Genomic DNA, 15982 nt, shown 5'->3' with positions numbered 1-15982 from the left:
GCCAGAAAAATCAGGAAGAAGCATTTTCATATATGCAGATAAAATAGTTTTCATATCACAGATTATAAGTAACCTTAACAGGTCACTAGCTCTGTTATTGCCAGAAAGAAGGGCTGCGGAACGACCGCCATAAATCCAAGCTCATCATTTCTGGCTGACCTCCTCGGACCTTTTAATGGATTTACAGCTCATAACAGAACAGGAAGCCACCTCATTCAGTTACATTTTGCAATGAGTTTAACCCGCAGGGGCCACAACTAAATTCTGCTGCTCAAATTAGGCATTCACTGGTTGCTTTGTTGATGGTTTTTTAATATCAAAGGTGGGCATTTGGTTATAATCTCTTCTAATGTTTTTCCAGCCCCAACTTTTGCAGTCACATGCCGTGGCATATGGCTTTGCAGTATTGATTAGCCTTTGGCCCGTCTGTCAGAGCAGATCCCAGAGTATTGTGTAAAGAGGATCCAGCCTGCCCTTGGACCTTTGGCTCCTCGCTGGACGGAGGTCAGTGGCTTTGCATTCACTCACCCATCCTGTTTGACCACAACCTTCATATAGAACCTTCTGTTCCTACTTCCAAGTTTAGCCGATTGCCAGGTCTCCTTCTCTGCGCTGAATGACAACTCTGAGAAGCTGCGCTCCAGGTGATTCCAGGCATTTTATTCTAAATACACTGCCACTCAATGTCGATCAGAAGCTCTGCTAAAAAAGCAGGATTGGTAGAGGTCTGCCCAAAGGATGTGCCTGCTATTCATTCTTCTGGAACCTCAATGCTGCCAATTCTCTCCTTAGATATGACAAGCCAGCCGGCCTGAGTGCTGGGACTGGGCCGTGCAGGGCCCTTGGGGACGTGATTGTATGGACTTGCTCTGGGACACAGTGCCACTTACGCTGGGCAATGCGCTGAGCTGCCAGTGGGAAAGTCTTCCCAACTGGAGGACCCTGGTCCTTACGCCACATAGTGTCCTCTGCGGTGTAGGATGTGAGGGAGGCGGAGAGCAGGGAATTTCCAGGAATCCCTGTGCTGTCCCTGGGCCACTGGCCAGCTTTCACCCTGTAGACATGACTGGTGGTTCTCCCGAGCACAGCTAACTCTGGGGTGGGCAGATTTTCATAGAAGTGTTCTGAGAAGTTCTTTTTTTTTTTTTTTTAAAGATTTATTTATTTATGATAGACACAGAGTGAGAGAGAGGCAGAGACACAGGCAGAGGAAGAAGCAGGCTCCATGCAGGGAGCCTGATGCGGGACTCGATCCTGGGACTCCAGGATCGCACCCTGGGCTAAAGGAAGGCGCCAGACCGCTGAACCACCCAGGGATCCCCTGTTCTGAGAAGTTCTTCACTCTAGGCTCCACTGGTCTTATTTTCCCTTTGATTTATTTTTCTCAACTATTTTACATTTATTTTGTAATGAGATATGTCATAATTATCTTTAGGGTAATTACTTATCAGATAATCTTTTATCTTTTATGTAAACTTTTTTTTAAAAGATTTATTTATTTATTTATTCATGAGAGACAGAGAGAGAGAGAGAGGCAGAGACACAGGCAGAGGGAGAAGCAGGCTCCACGCCGGGAGCCCAATGCGGGACTTGATTCCGGGACTCCAGGATCACGCCCTGGACCGAAGGCAGGCACCAAACCGCTGAGACTCCCAGGGATCCCCTTTTATGTAAACATTTAAAAAAATGTATGTTTCTTTAAAGAGTCTATTTATTGAGAGAGAGACAGAGAGTAAGAGAGCGAGTGAGAGAGTGCAAGAGCTTAGGGAGGGAGAAGCAGACTTCCTGCAGAGCAGGGAGCCTGAGGCAGGGCTCAATCCCAGGTTCCTGGGATCATGACCTGAGCCAAAGTCAGATGCTTAACCGACGCACCACCTAGGTGGCCCTAAAAGTTGTTTTTTTAAAAAAATAAAACAATGCTAACTGACGGCCTTTGTATTCATAATGGAACATGACTGCAGTGGGCTATAGGGTGGTCTCCCCAAAGACCTAATGTCCATGACCTAAACCCTGGGACCTGTGAATGTGACCTTATTTGGAAACAGAGTCTGTGCCTATGTAACAAAGTTAAGGATTTTGAGATGAGATGGTCTTGGATTATCCACATGTGCCCCAGATCCAATGACACATGTCCTTATAGGAGAGCGACACAGGCAGACGCGGAGAAGACACAGACTCATAGAGACAGAAGAGGAGGTGATAAGACCATGGAGGCAGAGTAGTTGGGAGTGATGCAGAGGGTCACAGGTCAAAGAATGCTGGCGGCCACTAACTGTTGTAAGAGGCAAAGAACTGGTTCTCCACCAGGGCTTCTGGACAGAAGGCTGTCCTCTGCCAAGTTGACACCTGGGTTTCAGCTTCAGCCTCCAGAATTGTGAAAGAATAAATTTAAATTACAGTATCCCTAGGAAACAAATGCCAGTGACTAAATTCCCTTCTCAGAACTTGCTCAGGAAATGCTAACATCCAGTGGCTTAGGGACATGACTTCTGGCTTCTGAGAAGTGGGACAGACATCTCGGGCACATAGCCATCGCCCTACGTCTCGTCAAGTGTTCTCTGCCCAGAGGTCCAGGCCACTGAGCAAAACAGTGTATGGCATTAAAATCCATCCTTGATGGTATATTTAATTTTCTGATAGCAAATTATACTAGAAGACCTCCGTTTCTCACTATGATATTATCATAATGCAATGATTATGATTATAAGAAACATGGCACACAGATTTTTCCCTGTGTTGCTTTAATGCCATCAAGTTTCACTGAAGGGGTTTTTGCTCATTTCAACAGAAAGTTCTCTGAGAGGGGTGGCCTCCAAAGGTCTCCACAAAGACAGCACTTTGCTGCCCAGGGGTCCTACATAGAGTCCACTGCAGACAACTGAGGCCGGGCCAGCCCAGGCTGAGGCCAAGGACGCTGTTTTATATCAAAACACAGATCGACTGCATGTCTTTCCATGAGGATACTCAGGGCAACCTCTTACTGGCTCTGAAGACCCATCCTTGTCTATGGTGAACTAATTACAGACTGTTTAAAAGAGCTTCAGGAAGTAGAAAGAACTCTACATATTCATGCCCTTAATAATATTAACAATTATCATCATAAATGCCTTACAGATAAGTGAATGGGTAATGGTCTTTGGAAATTTGCTTATAAAATACAGGCTTTTAATACACCTGATAAATGAAAACCAATCTTCATCATTGTTCTAATTATTATGTTGGTTCATATGAAAGGAAGTGCTTAAAAATTTACAAAACAGGGGCACCCGGGTGGCTCAGTGGTTGAGCATCTTCCTTCGGGTGGCTCAGTGGTTGAGCATCTTCCTTCGGGTCAATTTGTGATCCCAGGGTCCTGGGACTGAATCCTGCATTGGGCTCCCTGCGGGGAGCCTGCTTCTCCCTCTGCCTTTGTCTCTACCTTTCTCTGTGTCTCTCTCATGAATAAATAAATAAAATATTTTTAAAATAAATACAAATGTACAAAACAAGTTTTAAACACTTTGTGAACTGCTGTGTCCTGGACCCATTCGATCAGAGCATCTGTGGCCTTGGGGAAGGCTAGGACCATTGTGGGACGGATGCAGGGACACAGCCAAGCATCAGCCTCGGACCTCAGAAATGGTCTCCAAGGGAAGGAGGAACTTCAAGTCTATCCATAAATGGGTAGATTAAAGAGAGACTGAATGAAGAGCTAAACAAACACTTGGCCCAAAGGAAGGGATTGAGGCTGTCTTGTCTGGGCGTGACGGAGTTCTCAGGGGGTTGAGAAGGGAGGCCCAGAGGCCTCATGAAGCTGGAAGAACTGCACCAAGAGGAGGGGACCATTTCACAGATGATTTTACCTGTGCCCCAGGAGCTGAGGGGGAGCCAGGCCTAAACCAGCAGATTAGTCATAACCATTCCCCATCACTTAGCCTCTAGATTAGTCTGCTCAGGCTGCCGTAACAACATACCACATACTGGTGTGGCTTAAGCAATAGAAGTCTATTTCTCATGGTTCCGGAGGCTAGAAGTCAAAGATCAAGGTGTCAACAGGCTTGGTTTCTCCTAAGGCCTGTCTCTAGGGCTAGAGGGTGGCTGTCTTCTCCCTGTGTCCTCACCTGGACTTCCCTCTGTGCAGAGGTATCCCTGGTGTCTCTCCCTCTTCTTTCAAGGGCACCAGTCATAGCAGATTAAGGCCCCACCCTTGTGACTTCATTTCACCTTAATGGTAATTATCTAGTCTTCAACTACAGTCACATTTTGAGGTGTACTTCAGGTTAGAACTTGCACAAATGAAGTTTGTGGGAACACAACTCAGTCCATAACAACTTCTTTCAATTTTTGAAGGGTTATGCTAGATTTCTTTGTCACTGACCTATGGGGCAGGCTCTTGCCACAGCTAAGTGATGGGGACTTCCTCTGAGCCTTTATGCAGTGGAACAGTACTAAGTTACTAGACCTCCTCCTCTTTGATGGCCAGGAGACTGAGTCTCCCCACATGGCCTTTTTTTTTTTTTTTTAAAGATTTTTATTTATTTATTCGTGAGAGACACACACAGAGAGAGAGGCAGAGACATAGGCAGAGGGAGAAGCAGACTCCTCACGGGAACCCTGATGCGGGACTTGATCTCAGGACTCTGGGATCATGCCCTGAGCCAGAGGCAGGCGCTCAAGCACTAGGCCACCCAGGCATCCCACCCACATGGCCTTTGATCTATCTTGGCCAATAAAATGTAGCAGAAGTTACATTTAGCAGGTTCTGGCCAGGACCTAAGGGACTATTCTCTCTTGGTAAACTGCTACCACCATGTGATGAAGCCTGGATTAGCTGACTGGGGGATACCAGGGCATGGAGAGCCACGATCATCATCTCAGCCAGGATCCCAGACACGGGACCTTATGGGAGAAGGTACATCCAAGATGAGCAGAGCTTATGTAGCAGTGAAGCACAGATGTCTCAGTGATCCCAGCAGAGGCCAGAAGAACACTCAGCTGAGCCCAGCCCAGATTGCTGACTTGCAGAATCATGAGCTAATAAATGGTTCTTTTTCTTTTCCTTTTCTTTTTTTAATGGTTCTTGTTTTAAGTCACTATATTTTGGAATGATTCATTGTGCAGCAAAAGCAAACAGTATACAAGCTCTAAAAGATGTTCTCTTATGCTCAAGTAGCCAGAAGCATTGGCAAAGCCATGATGGGGGGCGTGGTCATTTAGAGAGCGACTGCTATGCTCTCCTTACTGCGAACAGCTCGGGGAGGGGCACGGGATTTGGGTTCTAGGCACACTGATTTTAGAGAAAAGAAGAAAAGATGTTTATTCTATTTCCACAAATTCCAAATCAGTGGTTTTCAAAAATTTTCTAGAAGTGGAACCTCCCTTACAAAAGAAATCTTACACAGAGCCTCCAATGTATCGAATAAACAAAATTTATAATTTGTCATTATGAACCTAATTTATGGGGTAAAATGTGTAAACTTATTTTTAAAAGCTAATCAGTAAGAATGAGAGGGATAACAGGATTATGAACTCAAGCATCCAAAATTGGGGGTAATGGAAGACAGTTTAATTTCAGTACCTGATTAATTTCCACACATTGTTTTGGTAGTAGAGTACAAAAAATTCTGATAAACACACATAAGTAGTTGGGACGGGAGGGAGTTTTTAACAGCTCACCTTGCAATCTCAGGATACTTCTCAGTTAAACAGAGAGAGGAGAAGCCATCTGTCCGCATAAATTACCTGCTAGAGGCTCAGTGTGCTGCCATGTGCATAACACAATCGGGTGTGAGCTTTCTCATATTGCATCAAAATCATCTTAAAGTACACTCTTTCAAGGTGAAAATTAATCATCTGCAGGACCTGAGAAGTGCCTCCCAACACCCTGGAAGTTCATGGAGCGCACTTGGAAAATGACTATCCCATATTTTCGCTCTGGTAGACTTTGAAGCAGAAACGTTGGTCAAAGATGTGCCATGCTTGCAAAACAGGGTGGCAGGGAGCCTTGAGGGGACCACAAACTCCCCTCTTCATTTCCTAAGGAACGTAGGCCTGAGGACAGGCACCTTGGCTCCAAGTGGAATCTCTTCTCAGGAGACAGAGACATGAATGAGCCTGTGAATGAGCTGTGTCCACATCAGTTTCTTCTTTGGACTCTCCCGGGAAGGGAGTAAAGTTGATGTAAGCCCCAATACATAAAGCTGCTTGTCTTCTTGAGAGGATTTTAGTGGTTGGTGTAAAAAGTGTGCACATGCTAGGAATGTGTTATCAATGAATTTGCTATTATTTTTTATTTTTATTTTTTTAAAGACTTTGTTTGACAGAGAGAGAGAGAGAGAGGACCAAGTGGGGGTGAGGAGCAGAGGGAGAGGGAGAGGGAGATGCAGACTTCCCACTGAGCGTGGAGCCTGATGTGGGGATCCATCCCGGGACCCTGGAATCATGACCTGAGCCAAAGGTAGACATTCAACTACCTGAGCCACCCAGGCACCCTTGAATTTCGTTTTAAAAAGTCTTAATTACACTTGATGGGATAAGCACTGGGTGTTATGCTATATGTTGGCAAATTGAACTCCAATAAAAAAAAATGCCAATAAAAAAAAAAAAAAGTCTTAAAACTCCAGAACAGTGTCTACAGGAGTCAGAAAGTGCCCTAGGCTTAAGCTGAGAAATGTTCTAGCATCACTAGTCAGGGCAGTTCCTCCAGGATCCCCGCAGGCTGTCCGTCCACCAAGCCCCCCCACTTCCAGGACTGCTCTTCCCCATCCTGAGCCACCTGCCCAGAAAGAAGTCTCCAATGGCTCCGCCCCCTGGCATCTGTGATTGGTTGAGGGGTGGGCCGCCCCTTCAAGGGTGAACCCATCAGAGCCCTGTTTGGCCCCCCTGTTTTCTCAGACCGGGTCAATCAGCATCTCAGCTCAGAATCTTTCTTTTTGAACTTGGGAGAAACCCGTTTATCCCTCCGGCCCTAGGGCTGCAGGGACTTGACTCTGCAGTGGGGGGGGGGGGGGGGGGGATTGAAACTAGGAAGACAGAAAGGACAGCTGCCCTTTACTGAGTTTTGGTTCCTGGAGTCCCCGCATGTCCTCCTCTGGCCCGCGTTACTCTGAGCTGGGTTTCTGTCACTTGAAACCAAAGTATACTTTTTGGAACTAATAAGCTATTTCTTGGGGGAAATAAGCATATGCTCAGGATGCAAATTTGGCATCACTTTTTTGGGGGGGCATCACATTTAAGTACAGACCTCATCACTTGAACTCAGTGGGGTCCAATGAGCCTGTGAAAGATGCCCCGCGACGGACCCGTGGTTGATAAGGGGCTTGATTTGATTGTGAAGCTGTGGTTGGTCTCTGCCTTGTGCCTCTGACTGCACAAAAAGCCGCTCCTGGTTGAGCATCATTCTTGCATCAGAGCTGAAAAACACGAGCTGAGCTGTGAAGTGCAGATAAATGCACGGTTCCTACAGGATTTGCAACTATTCAGCCAGGGAAGAAAATGAGTCAGAGATAGCAAACTCCCATTTGGACTGATGAGACAGAGGCCCTGCGGGTCACTGGAGCGGGCCAGGAGAGACCCTTTGTCCCAGCATGCAGATTCCATTTGGGTCAGCATCATCGGACAGATTTCCCTGGGACCCACCAAGCTTGCCCAGGCTCTGATGGCAGGTTTGCTAGCTGAGCGCGGTGCTTGGCTTCCCAGGGCCAGACAGCCCTGGTTTCCTTCTGCCAGCCGAGATCTTTTCTAACCCGCCCATGTCTTCCAAGTTTTCTAAAATTCCACCTCTTCCCGGGCCAGCTTCTCAGTCCCTGGGTCCCCGCTGCCAACGCTTCTCAAGTTTCTCTTTTACTCTCCATAGTTTGCTGAATTTTATTACAGGTCCTTGGCTTCTCCTCCACCATTCTCTGCTTCCCTGTGGCTTCCCAAATGGAACTGGTCTGTTATTAGGGGATCCAATAAATTAGACCTTTTTCTGATTCTTAGCGTGGTCTGTTGCCCAAGCCAGATTCCACTGGCCGCCCCTGGTGCCTGGCCTTGGAAGTCCTGGATGCCAGCATCGCCACGGCACTCAAACTCCCGTCTGTCCTGATTTCACATTTCAACCATAGGACACGCTGCCAAGTGACAGAGGTAAGCTCCCCCTCCCACCCCCCTTTTTTTGTTTTCTCCTCGCTGTGGTTTTCATCAGGCATAGATGTGTGTGCCTGCCTGTAACAACAAGTTCACAGATGCTCCTCTGCCTGGTAACTTCTGTTCCACTCAAGTGGCAGCTGTTGAGAATGGTATCCCCACTGGGCTTTCGGCCACATGCAAGCCTACTTCAGCAGAACCCACAGGCTCTTGTCAGCCTCCCGCTTAATGAATAATCACAAGAAAAATACAGGTCAGCATCTGCCAAGGGGGCAGCACAGGGATTGCTCTGGCGAAGTTAGGATCTCTGTGTTTCCCACTTGCTTTCATGCAAACTTCTTGGCTGCTCTTCCTCAGAAAGTGCAGGAAGCTAAGGAAATTCCCTCTTCCTGGCACTTGACACCTTCTCAACTTTCCTTCAGGGCTTTCTTTTTTTTTTTTTTTTCCAAATTGATTTTATTTAAGCTTATTTTATTTAAGATTTATTTTTTATTTATTTATTTTATTATTTTATTTAAGATTTTTATTTATTTTATTTATTTATTTTATTTAATTTATTTTATTTTAAGAGAACACCCACCCCAGATTCGGATTTCAGAATGTCTAAGTAGGGTGGTTTTTGTCTTAGACCTTCAGAGGGAGGAGTAGAAATCACCCCTTCAGTGGGGTGATTTTACAGTTGGGATTGTTTTAGTTTGAGGCTTTTTTTTCATAGGAGATAACAAGCCATTTACTAACAGCCCCCAAATCCTGATGTTGTCTGTTCCCAATTATTTGTTTCATGGATATTTACTCTGGCTCCCCCCGCCCCCACCCCATGGGAAACCATGAAGCAGATATATTAATGTGACCATGGGCTATCTGGGGGCTTTTCATGCCAGGAGCAAGTGGCCAGTCATTCTCACAGGGAGCTTCACACAGCCACCATGAAACTGGATGGTGTCCAGTCATAAAAAATAATATGGTATTATATGGAGAGGATGCATACAGTCAGGGAGGGACCAGAGTGGGTGGAGGTAGTTAGGAAAGCCTTTCCAGAAGAGGGAAAGAGGGCCTGTGGACCTCAAAGGATGCACAGTGGTGGAGCTGATGGTTAGGGCATGCATTCTGGAGCCAGACCCTCTGGGTTCAAAGCCTGCCTGTGGTTTGCTAGTTGCCTGACCTCGGAAGGCAAGTTATGCAACCTTCTTGTCCCCAGTATCCTCTGTGAAATGAAATAAACAGAAGCACTGTATTTGTTTGTTATTGCTGTGTAACAAACTACTACAAACCTAGGGGCGTAAAGTCACACCCATCTGTTAGCTCACAGAATTTGGAGGCCAGAAGGCCAGCGCAGCACAGCTGTGCTCTCCGCACCAGCTTTGCAAGGGTGATGTCCAGCTGTCGACCAGGTTGAGTTCTTGTCCAGAGACTCGGGGGAAAAATCTGCTTCCGAGCTCATTCTTGCTGTTGGCAGAATCATATCCTTGTGGTTGTGGGACTGATGTCCCTGTTTCCCTGCTGGCGTCGCCTAAGGGACAATCTTAACTCCTGAGTGTCCTTTGCCACGTGGCCCTCCCCATCTTCCAGTCAGCAATGGTCCATCAGATCTTTATCATTCTTTGAATCTATGAATTCCTTTTCTTCCATCAGCTGGAGAAAACTCCTTGCTTTTTTCTTTTTTCTTTTTTTTTAAGTTTTTAAAAAATTTTTTATTTATTTATGATAGTCACAGAGAGAGAGAGAGAGAGAGAGGCAGAGACACAGGCAGAGGGAGAAGCAGGCTCCATGCACCGGGAGCCCGACGTGGGGTTCGATCCCGGGTCTCCCGGATCGCGCCCTGGGCCAAAGGCAGGCGCTAAACCGCTGTGCCACCCAGGGTCCCGCTTTTTTCTTTTTTAAAGATTTATTTATTTATTTTAGAGACTGAGAGTGTGTGCCCCAGCAAGAGGAATGGTGGAGGGAGAGGGAGAGAGAGAGAATCCTCAAGCGGATTCCCTGCTGAGCATGGAGCTCAATCCTAGGACCCCAAGATCATGAACTGAGTTGAACACTCAACCAACTAAGCCACCCAGGCACCCCCGAACTCCTCCCCTTTAAAGGGCTCCTGTGAGGGGTATCTGGGTGGCTCAGTGGTTGAACATCTGCCTCAGCTCAGGGCACCATCCTGGGGTTCTGGGATTGAGTCCCACATCACGTTCCTTATGGGGAGCCTGCTTCTCCCTCTGCCTATGTCTCTGCCCCCTCTGTGTGTCTCTCATGAATAAATCAATAAAATCTTAAAAAAATAAAAAATAAAATTAAAAGCCCCTGTGATTAGGTCAGACATACCTGGATAATGTCTCTATCTCAAGGTCAACTCATCTGGGAGTTTAATGACATCTGTAAGATCCCTTTACAGCAGTACCTCGGTTAGAATTTGGTTGAATAATGAGGAGAAGGTGTGTGTACACAGGGCTGGGAATCTAATGGGGCCATCTTGGAATTTTGTCTACCACATGCCCCTACTTCTAAGGAAACTATAAAGCCCAAGTTAGCAAATGTATGGGAGGTACCTGGACCAGGTCAAGCATGTTTCTGGTAGGGGGATTTGCATGCAAATAATTAGCCAGTTGAGTTCCCAGGACTGTTGAGAACTTTGGATGATGAAAGGAGGTGTTTGGGGTTGGGACTAAGGGAACCATTGACAAACATGCCTCCAGTGCTTGGCCGTGGGACTTCGTTTTGATATCACTGGACATAGGAAGTGCCTGTCTTCCTTGGATGGACATCACTACTACCCTCCCTGATGTAAGTCTTTGCTGCAATAACGGTGGTAAAGACTGGGTTCTGGAATGACAGAGAAGAAGGGCCCCCCAAAGGCCTCTGGATTAACCCTCTCAGAAACCATCTGTTTGGAGTTGTGGCTCAGAGAAGAGTGCAGAGGTTTCTTCCAGCTACAAGTCCAGGGATGTAGAAACCGCTAAAATAATAGCTCTTCCCAGATCAGCCAAGCAAAGCTCTAATTGGAAGAGAAAAATGGGAGTTAGGATTCCCACTCCCTCTGCTAAGCACACATGGGTCTGGTCAAGGTCCATCTGCAGATTGAAGGAGGCCATTTCCTTTCTTAGCCTAGCATCCCGGGCCAAAGAATCCGACAAGGGGCCAAGGCCCTGGTGACTCTGGGAGAAAGGCAAGTGGCCTCCATCCAGGAGGGAGAACCTGGACACTGATCTGCCTTGCGAGCTGAACTGCTTGCTCCCAGTCTATGCTCCACATGGTCTGGGGCCAGCACGGGACCAACAGGAAAGAGACAAAGAGGTACAGGTGCAGGGAGACGGAGGGGGTGAGAAGAAAGAGATTGTATTGTTCATTCCACAGATGCCATGGTGGGAAGAAGCTTTGCCTTCAGAACCTCACAGACCAGACAGTTCTCGTTTCCAGCTGACTTCTTTTTCATCTCTCCCGCAACTTCTCCACTGCCCCCCACCCCTCCTATCCCTGCCTCTGCTGCTGGATCTTCTCAAAGCTTCCCCGGAAAAAACTTGAGCCAATTTACTCCCCTTAAACAACTGTCACTTTTGAAAAGCTGCCCAGTCTCTTTGCTGTGATTTTCAAAGAGCAACTCAGGGCTCGGCTTGCTTTCGGTGACAGCAAGGAGGTAGGAGGAGAGGGAAAGACAGGTGCTTCCTGTCTCTGGGCTGGTGGGAAAAACACAGATACACACACATACATGCTCCTGAGAAATGTTGAAGCTATAATTGTAGGAAAATACAACCTTCCTGATACCTGAGGAAATGTCAAGGAAGAAAAGCAAAGAGTAGGGGACTCGCGTGTGTGTGCTAGCTGCTGGAGTTTCGACACCAGGGGGGATGACCCTGTTTGACCTTGCCTATCAAGACCAGAGGGTTACAGAGGAGCCAACGAAAGATAAGAGGGCAAAGGGCCAGGCCAAGCTGGACCACTTCTGACATGTCAAAGGACAGATGTTGGGCGGCCTGTGGGCAGAGAAGAAACCCAGCCCACAAACCCAGGAAGCCCAGCCTCTAGGAGGCAGAGAATAGCAACAAGGTGAGCAGCTACCTGTGCCCCAGGTAAGCCTCTGCTTTCCATGATTACTTTGAAAGGAAAAGGCCTCATCTGGCCTCATCTGGCTGGTTGGTTTATGGCCTGAAGTCCTGCAGTCTACACCCTCCCCTCGCTCCTTCTGCTGTCTCCTTTTCACTATTCAAGACAGGTGCCACACATGTCATCACGCCTGATGGAGCCTGGCGTTGTCTCGCTCGCTGCGATCAGCGACCAACAACCTGACAGAAACACTTCCCTGATTGCATTTTTAACTCGGACGGTGCCACACTTGGTTACGTCTTGAGGGAGGAAGGAAGAGGATGCGAGGGAAAAACAGTGGGTTGAGGGAAGTTCGCAGACGTGGCCGAGTGTCAGACAGCACAAGACAGTCCACACGACACACGATGCATCTTTCGCATTTCAACTTCGCCCAACATGGACCTACAATGAGCAAATATTGATCCCAAACCAGAAATGTCCCAAATCAATGTCCAAGCTCCATCTTGCACTGAAATCAGAAAGGAATGTGCTGGGGTGGGGGTGGGGGGAGAAACTAGGTCATTACCTACCTTTTATTGGTCACGAGCTCACGTTGTAGAAAGCCACCTTCCGACTTCAAACCATTACTTATTAGTGTGGTGGTTAAAAAAAAAAATTACTCAAATTGATGGTCTCTTCTGGGCGAGTGGTGAAGAATGCTGATTTGGCTTAGCTCACTCCCTGAAACTCCCCTGGTGGGGCCGATGGCTTGCCGCTACAATTATTTTCGATAACACTTAACGTTAGGTAATTATTGGCATGATGGCAACCGTATAGGTGTATAAATGTCTAGTTTTTCAACACTGGCTGGGTTGTGGCTGCAAACAAGGAGGGCTCGTCCGTGCAAGAGATACACAATTAGTAAGGTCATTCCCTATTTCTTCCTTTGCTGTCGGTTCTAATTATTTGTCCGCACAGAACTCTGGAGGCTTCCCTGGCCCAGAGTAGCCGCAGTAGCACATAGTGGCAGATGTGTGGGTTTCATCGATGCCTCCCTGCGCTGAATATTCACCAGGGCACCACCTCGCTTCAGGTAACGAGTGACTTACCTCTGACCATAGAACCCTGGGCGTGATTCACATTCACACTGGCTAATGAGTCTTCCACGTTCCGTCTTTAACCCTGACATAGGTAACAACGCCTACGCCTACGCTAGGTAGCATCATCCTGCTGACGTTCGCCATACAGGTGGGGTGGGGGTAGGTGTTCTCTGCGTCCGAGGTCAAGTTTCAACACTTGAGAGCGCAGCTTACTCGCCTGTTACAGCCCCGAAACCTCACTCGGGACCTCAAGTATCCAAAGGGAGAGGAAAATACAATATCACAACTGTCACAGTCAACCAACCGCGCGAAACTACGCTGTGGCCTCTGAACACAGCAACGTGAGCAGCCCCCACTGACCCTCTGTGAAACGACCAAAATCATTTCTGGGCAGTAACATGGGTTTTTGTGACACATAATGGTGCAGAAATCAAGCTCAAGATCGACTGTAGGACACGCTGGTGAGAAAGATTTTTGCTTTTCTGGCAAAACAATCCCCCCCGGACTTTCCTTCAGGACCAAGGTAACCTTAAGAAGTTGAAGGCCGCAGAAATGTGAATGCGTGAATGCTGATCTACATTTACAAAAGCAAGTGACTTTGCTCCACAGTCCCCTCATTCTCGAACCTTCAACAGACGCACAGACAATTTTCTAAGGGCAAAACTTCCTAGTCCATTGATCCCGACGCCCGTGTTATTGGTGAAATCAAGGTAATGCTGAAAATGACAGCGTCTGAGAAGCCGTCCCAAACTGCCTTGTTATCCCACGCAATTAGCAATGCACTGGAGAGCCACCTCCTTTCTAACTTAAAGCCATCGGCCACCGAGCTGCAACCGAAATCCACCACAGTGAGTTCAGCCAATAGCTCCCCATTTCCACCCTTCCCCCCCTCCAAAGTCCTCCCTCTCTCAAGCCACAGCCGGTCTCAGGACTGCAGAAGAATGAGCAAACAGTTAAACTGGGCTAGCACTGAGTCTCCACCGAGATTTATGGTCTACCCATCCTCCGCAGGGACTCTAAAACCATCCGATGACATCTCATTTTGAAATCTCTTGTATTATTAAGAAAAGTGATGGGTGTGGTGCAAAATGAACTCTGGATGTGAGTGATATTTAGACAAGTCTGTACTTCAAAACAGAATTCTAGCTCATGTGAAGGTCTCTGTCATTCGCTGGGGAATATCAGTATTGACTATTCCCTCCTCTCCAAAGCACCTCCCTTCCCACCCTTTTTACCAAGATAGCTTCTTCATTGAATCCTAAATAGATTGGGTCTTTTTCTGCCCCCCCCTCCACCCTCCCCCCCTCTACATTTTGCTTTGGATCTTAAAAATTCCCAGGTGGATTTTTATCTCCTCTGTGAAAGCATCAATCGTCAGCTCCAAATCAGCCCCAATTACCACAACACTAACTAAAACCACCTTCAAAGTTAGAGCATCGACCAGGGGGACAGCCACGGTTTAAATAGAACGGGGGGGGGGGGTGGGGTGGGTGGGGGAGGGTGGGAGGAACGACTTACTCTCTCTGCCCCAGCTGACCTCCTGTGATCTCTGACCTGGGCAGAGGAGTAAGTCAAGAGAATGAGCTGGGTTTCCAGGGGAGTAGCATTGCTTTCTGGAAGGCACCCAGGTCCAAAGCTAAGTGCGGAACTGAAACCGGCTCTGGAGCTGGGCTGTTTGGGAACGCGCTCCGCAACCACCCAGGTCCCACGTGGGGACAAGGAGAAAGCGGAGGGGGCAGCGGCGCCGGGAACAGAAGTGGGGCCAAGGAGTGGATTAGGGGCTCCGGGGGGGGGGGGAGGGGAGGGGAGGCCGGGGCAGTTCTTGGCGGTGCTACCGGCACAGAAACTTTTTCTCCCGCTGAGATGCGCTCGGGGCTGAACGCTGCGGTGCGCGGCGGCTGGTGGGGGCCGGGGTGGGGACCGGGCGCGGCGGGGTCCTCACCTGTTCCAGCGGGCCACCTTCCTCCGGTAGTACCGCAGCGCCTCCTGGCTGGCCAGGAGCGGGTCCTCCGGCCCGAGCAGCGGCGGCTCCTGCGGGTCGCGGTACAGCGGGTGGGCGAAGAGGGCCTGCAGCTTGGAGCCGCGGCCGCCCCGCCGCTCGGTCCCGGGCCCCGCTCGGGAGAAGTTGCGCGCGGCCGCGCGGGGGGCCGGGGAGGCGGGCGCCGGGGCCGGGGCCGGGGCCGGGGCGGGGGTCGCGGCGCGGCGGGCGCACGGGCAGCCGGGCGGGTGCTCCCGGGGCCGCAGCTGGCGCCGCACCTGGGGCCAGAGGTGGAAGTAGAGGTCGGCGGAGAGCAGCGCGCCCAGCAGCAGCAGGGTCAGCAGGCGGTCCCGGCGCAGCCCGGGCATGGCCCCGCCGGGGCGCGCGCGTCTCCGGGGACCCGGGAGGGCGCCGGGCGCAGAGGGCCGGCCGGGGTCGCGCCGTGCCCCCTTTGAGGGGTGTCGCCCCTGAACCCGGGGACCCGCGGCGCGGGGCTGGGGGGTGCTCGCGGCGTTGGCGGGCGTCCCTTCTCCGCGCGGAGGGGAGACCCCGGGCCGGTGCCTCCCGGGCCCTGCCTCCCGCACCTGGTGTCCTGTCCCCGCGCCGCCCGCCAGGAGCCCGCCGCAGGGAAGGGCCGGGGGCGCGGGTGCCTGCTGCCCCCCCGCGGGCGCTCGGGCGGCGGGGGGCGGGAGCGCGGGGAGCGGGCGGGGGGAGGCGGCCGCGGAGCCTGGGGCGTCTGTCCAGAGGATGCTGTCGCTGGGCGGCGGCGGCGACCGCGGCCGCGGCTCCTCCT

At 49.6% G+C, this 15982-nt stretch overlaps 1 protein-coding gene across 2 annotated transcripts in view; it reads right to left on the bottom strand.

Moving 5' to 3' along the window:
* FAM20A (FAM20A golgi associated secretory pathway pseudokinase) overlaps positions 1 to 15688 on the bottom strand; it is a 49137-nt gene extending 33449 nt beyond the window's left edge. The window contains exons 1-2 of one of the 2 annotated variants that reach the window (XM_049113958.1): positions 15468 to 15663; positions 15154 to 15242 (exon numbers count right to left, since the gene is read on the bottom strand). In XM_049113958.1, coding sequence (XP_048969915.1) covers positions 15154 to 15242; positions 15468 to 15557 — 179 coding nt within the window. In that variant the 5' untranslated portion in view covers positions 15558 to 15663. Of the gene's footprint in view, positions 1 to 15153 lie in introns of both variants that reach the window. The other variant, XM_025436652.3, reaches the window with a different exon arrangement.
* Between the last annotated feature and the right edge of the window lie 294 nt (positions 15689 to 15982).

This window comes from Canis lupus, chromosome 9, assembly GCF_003254725.2.
Source record: "Canis lupus dingo isolate Sandy chromosome 9, ASM325472v2, whole genome shotgun sequence".
NCBI classification, from domain to species: Eukaryota; Metazoa; Chordata; class Mammalia; order Carnivora; family Canidae; genus Canis; species Canis lupus.
Note: the sequence above shows the minus strand (reverse complement) of the source record. Positions and strands in the feature narration are given on the sequence as shown.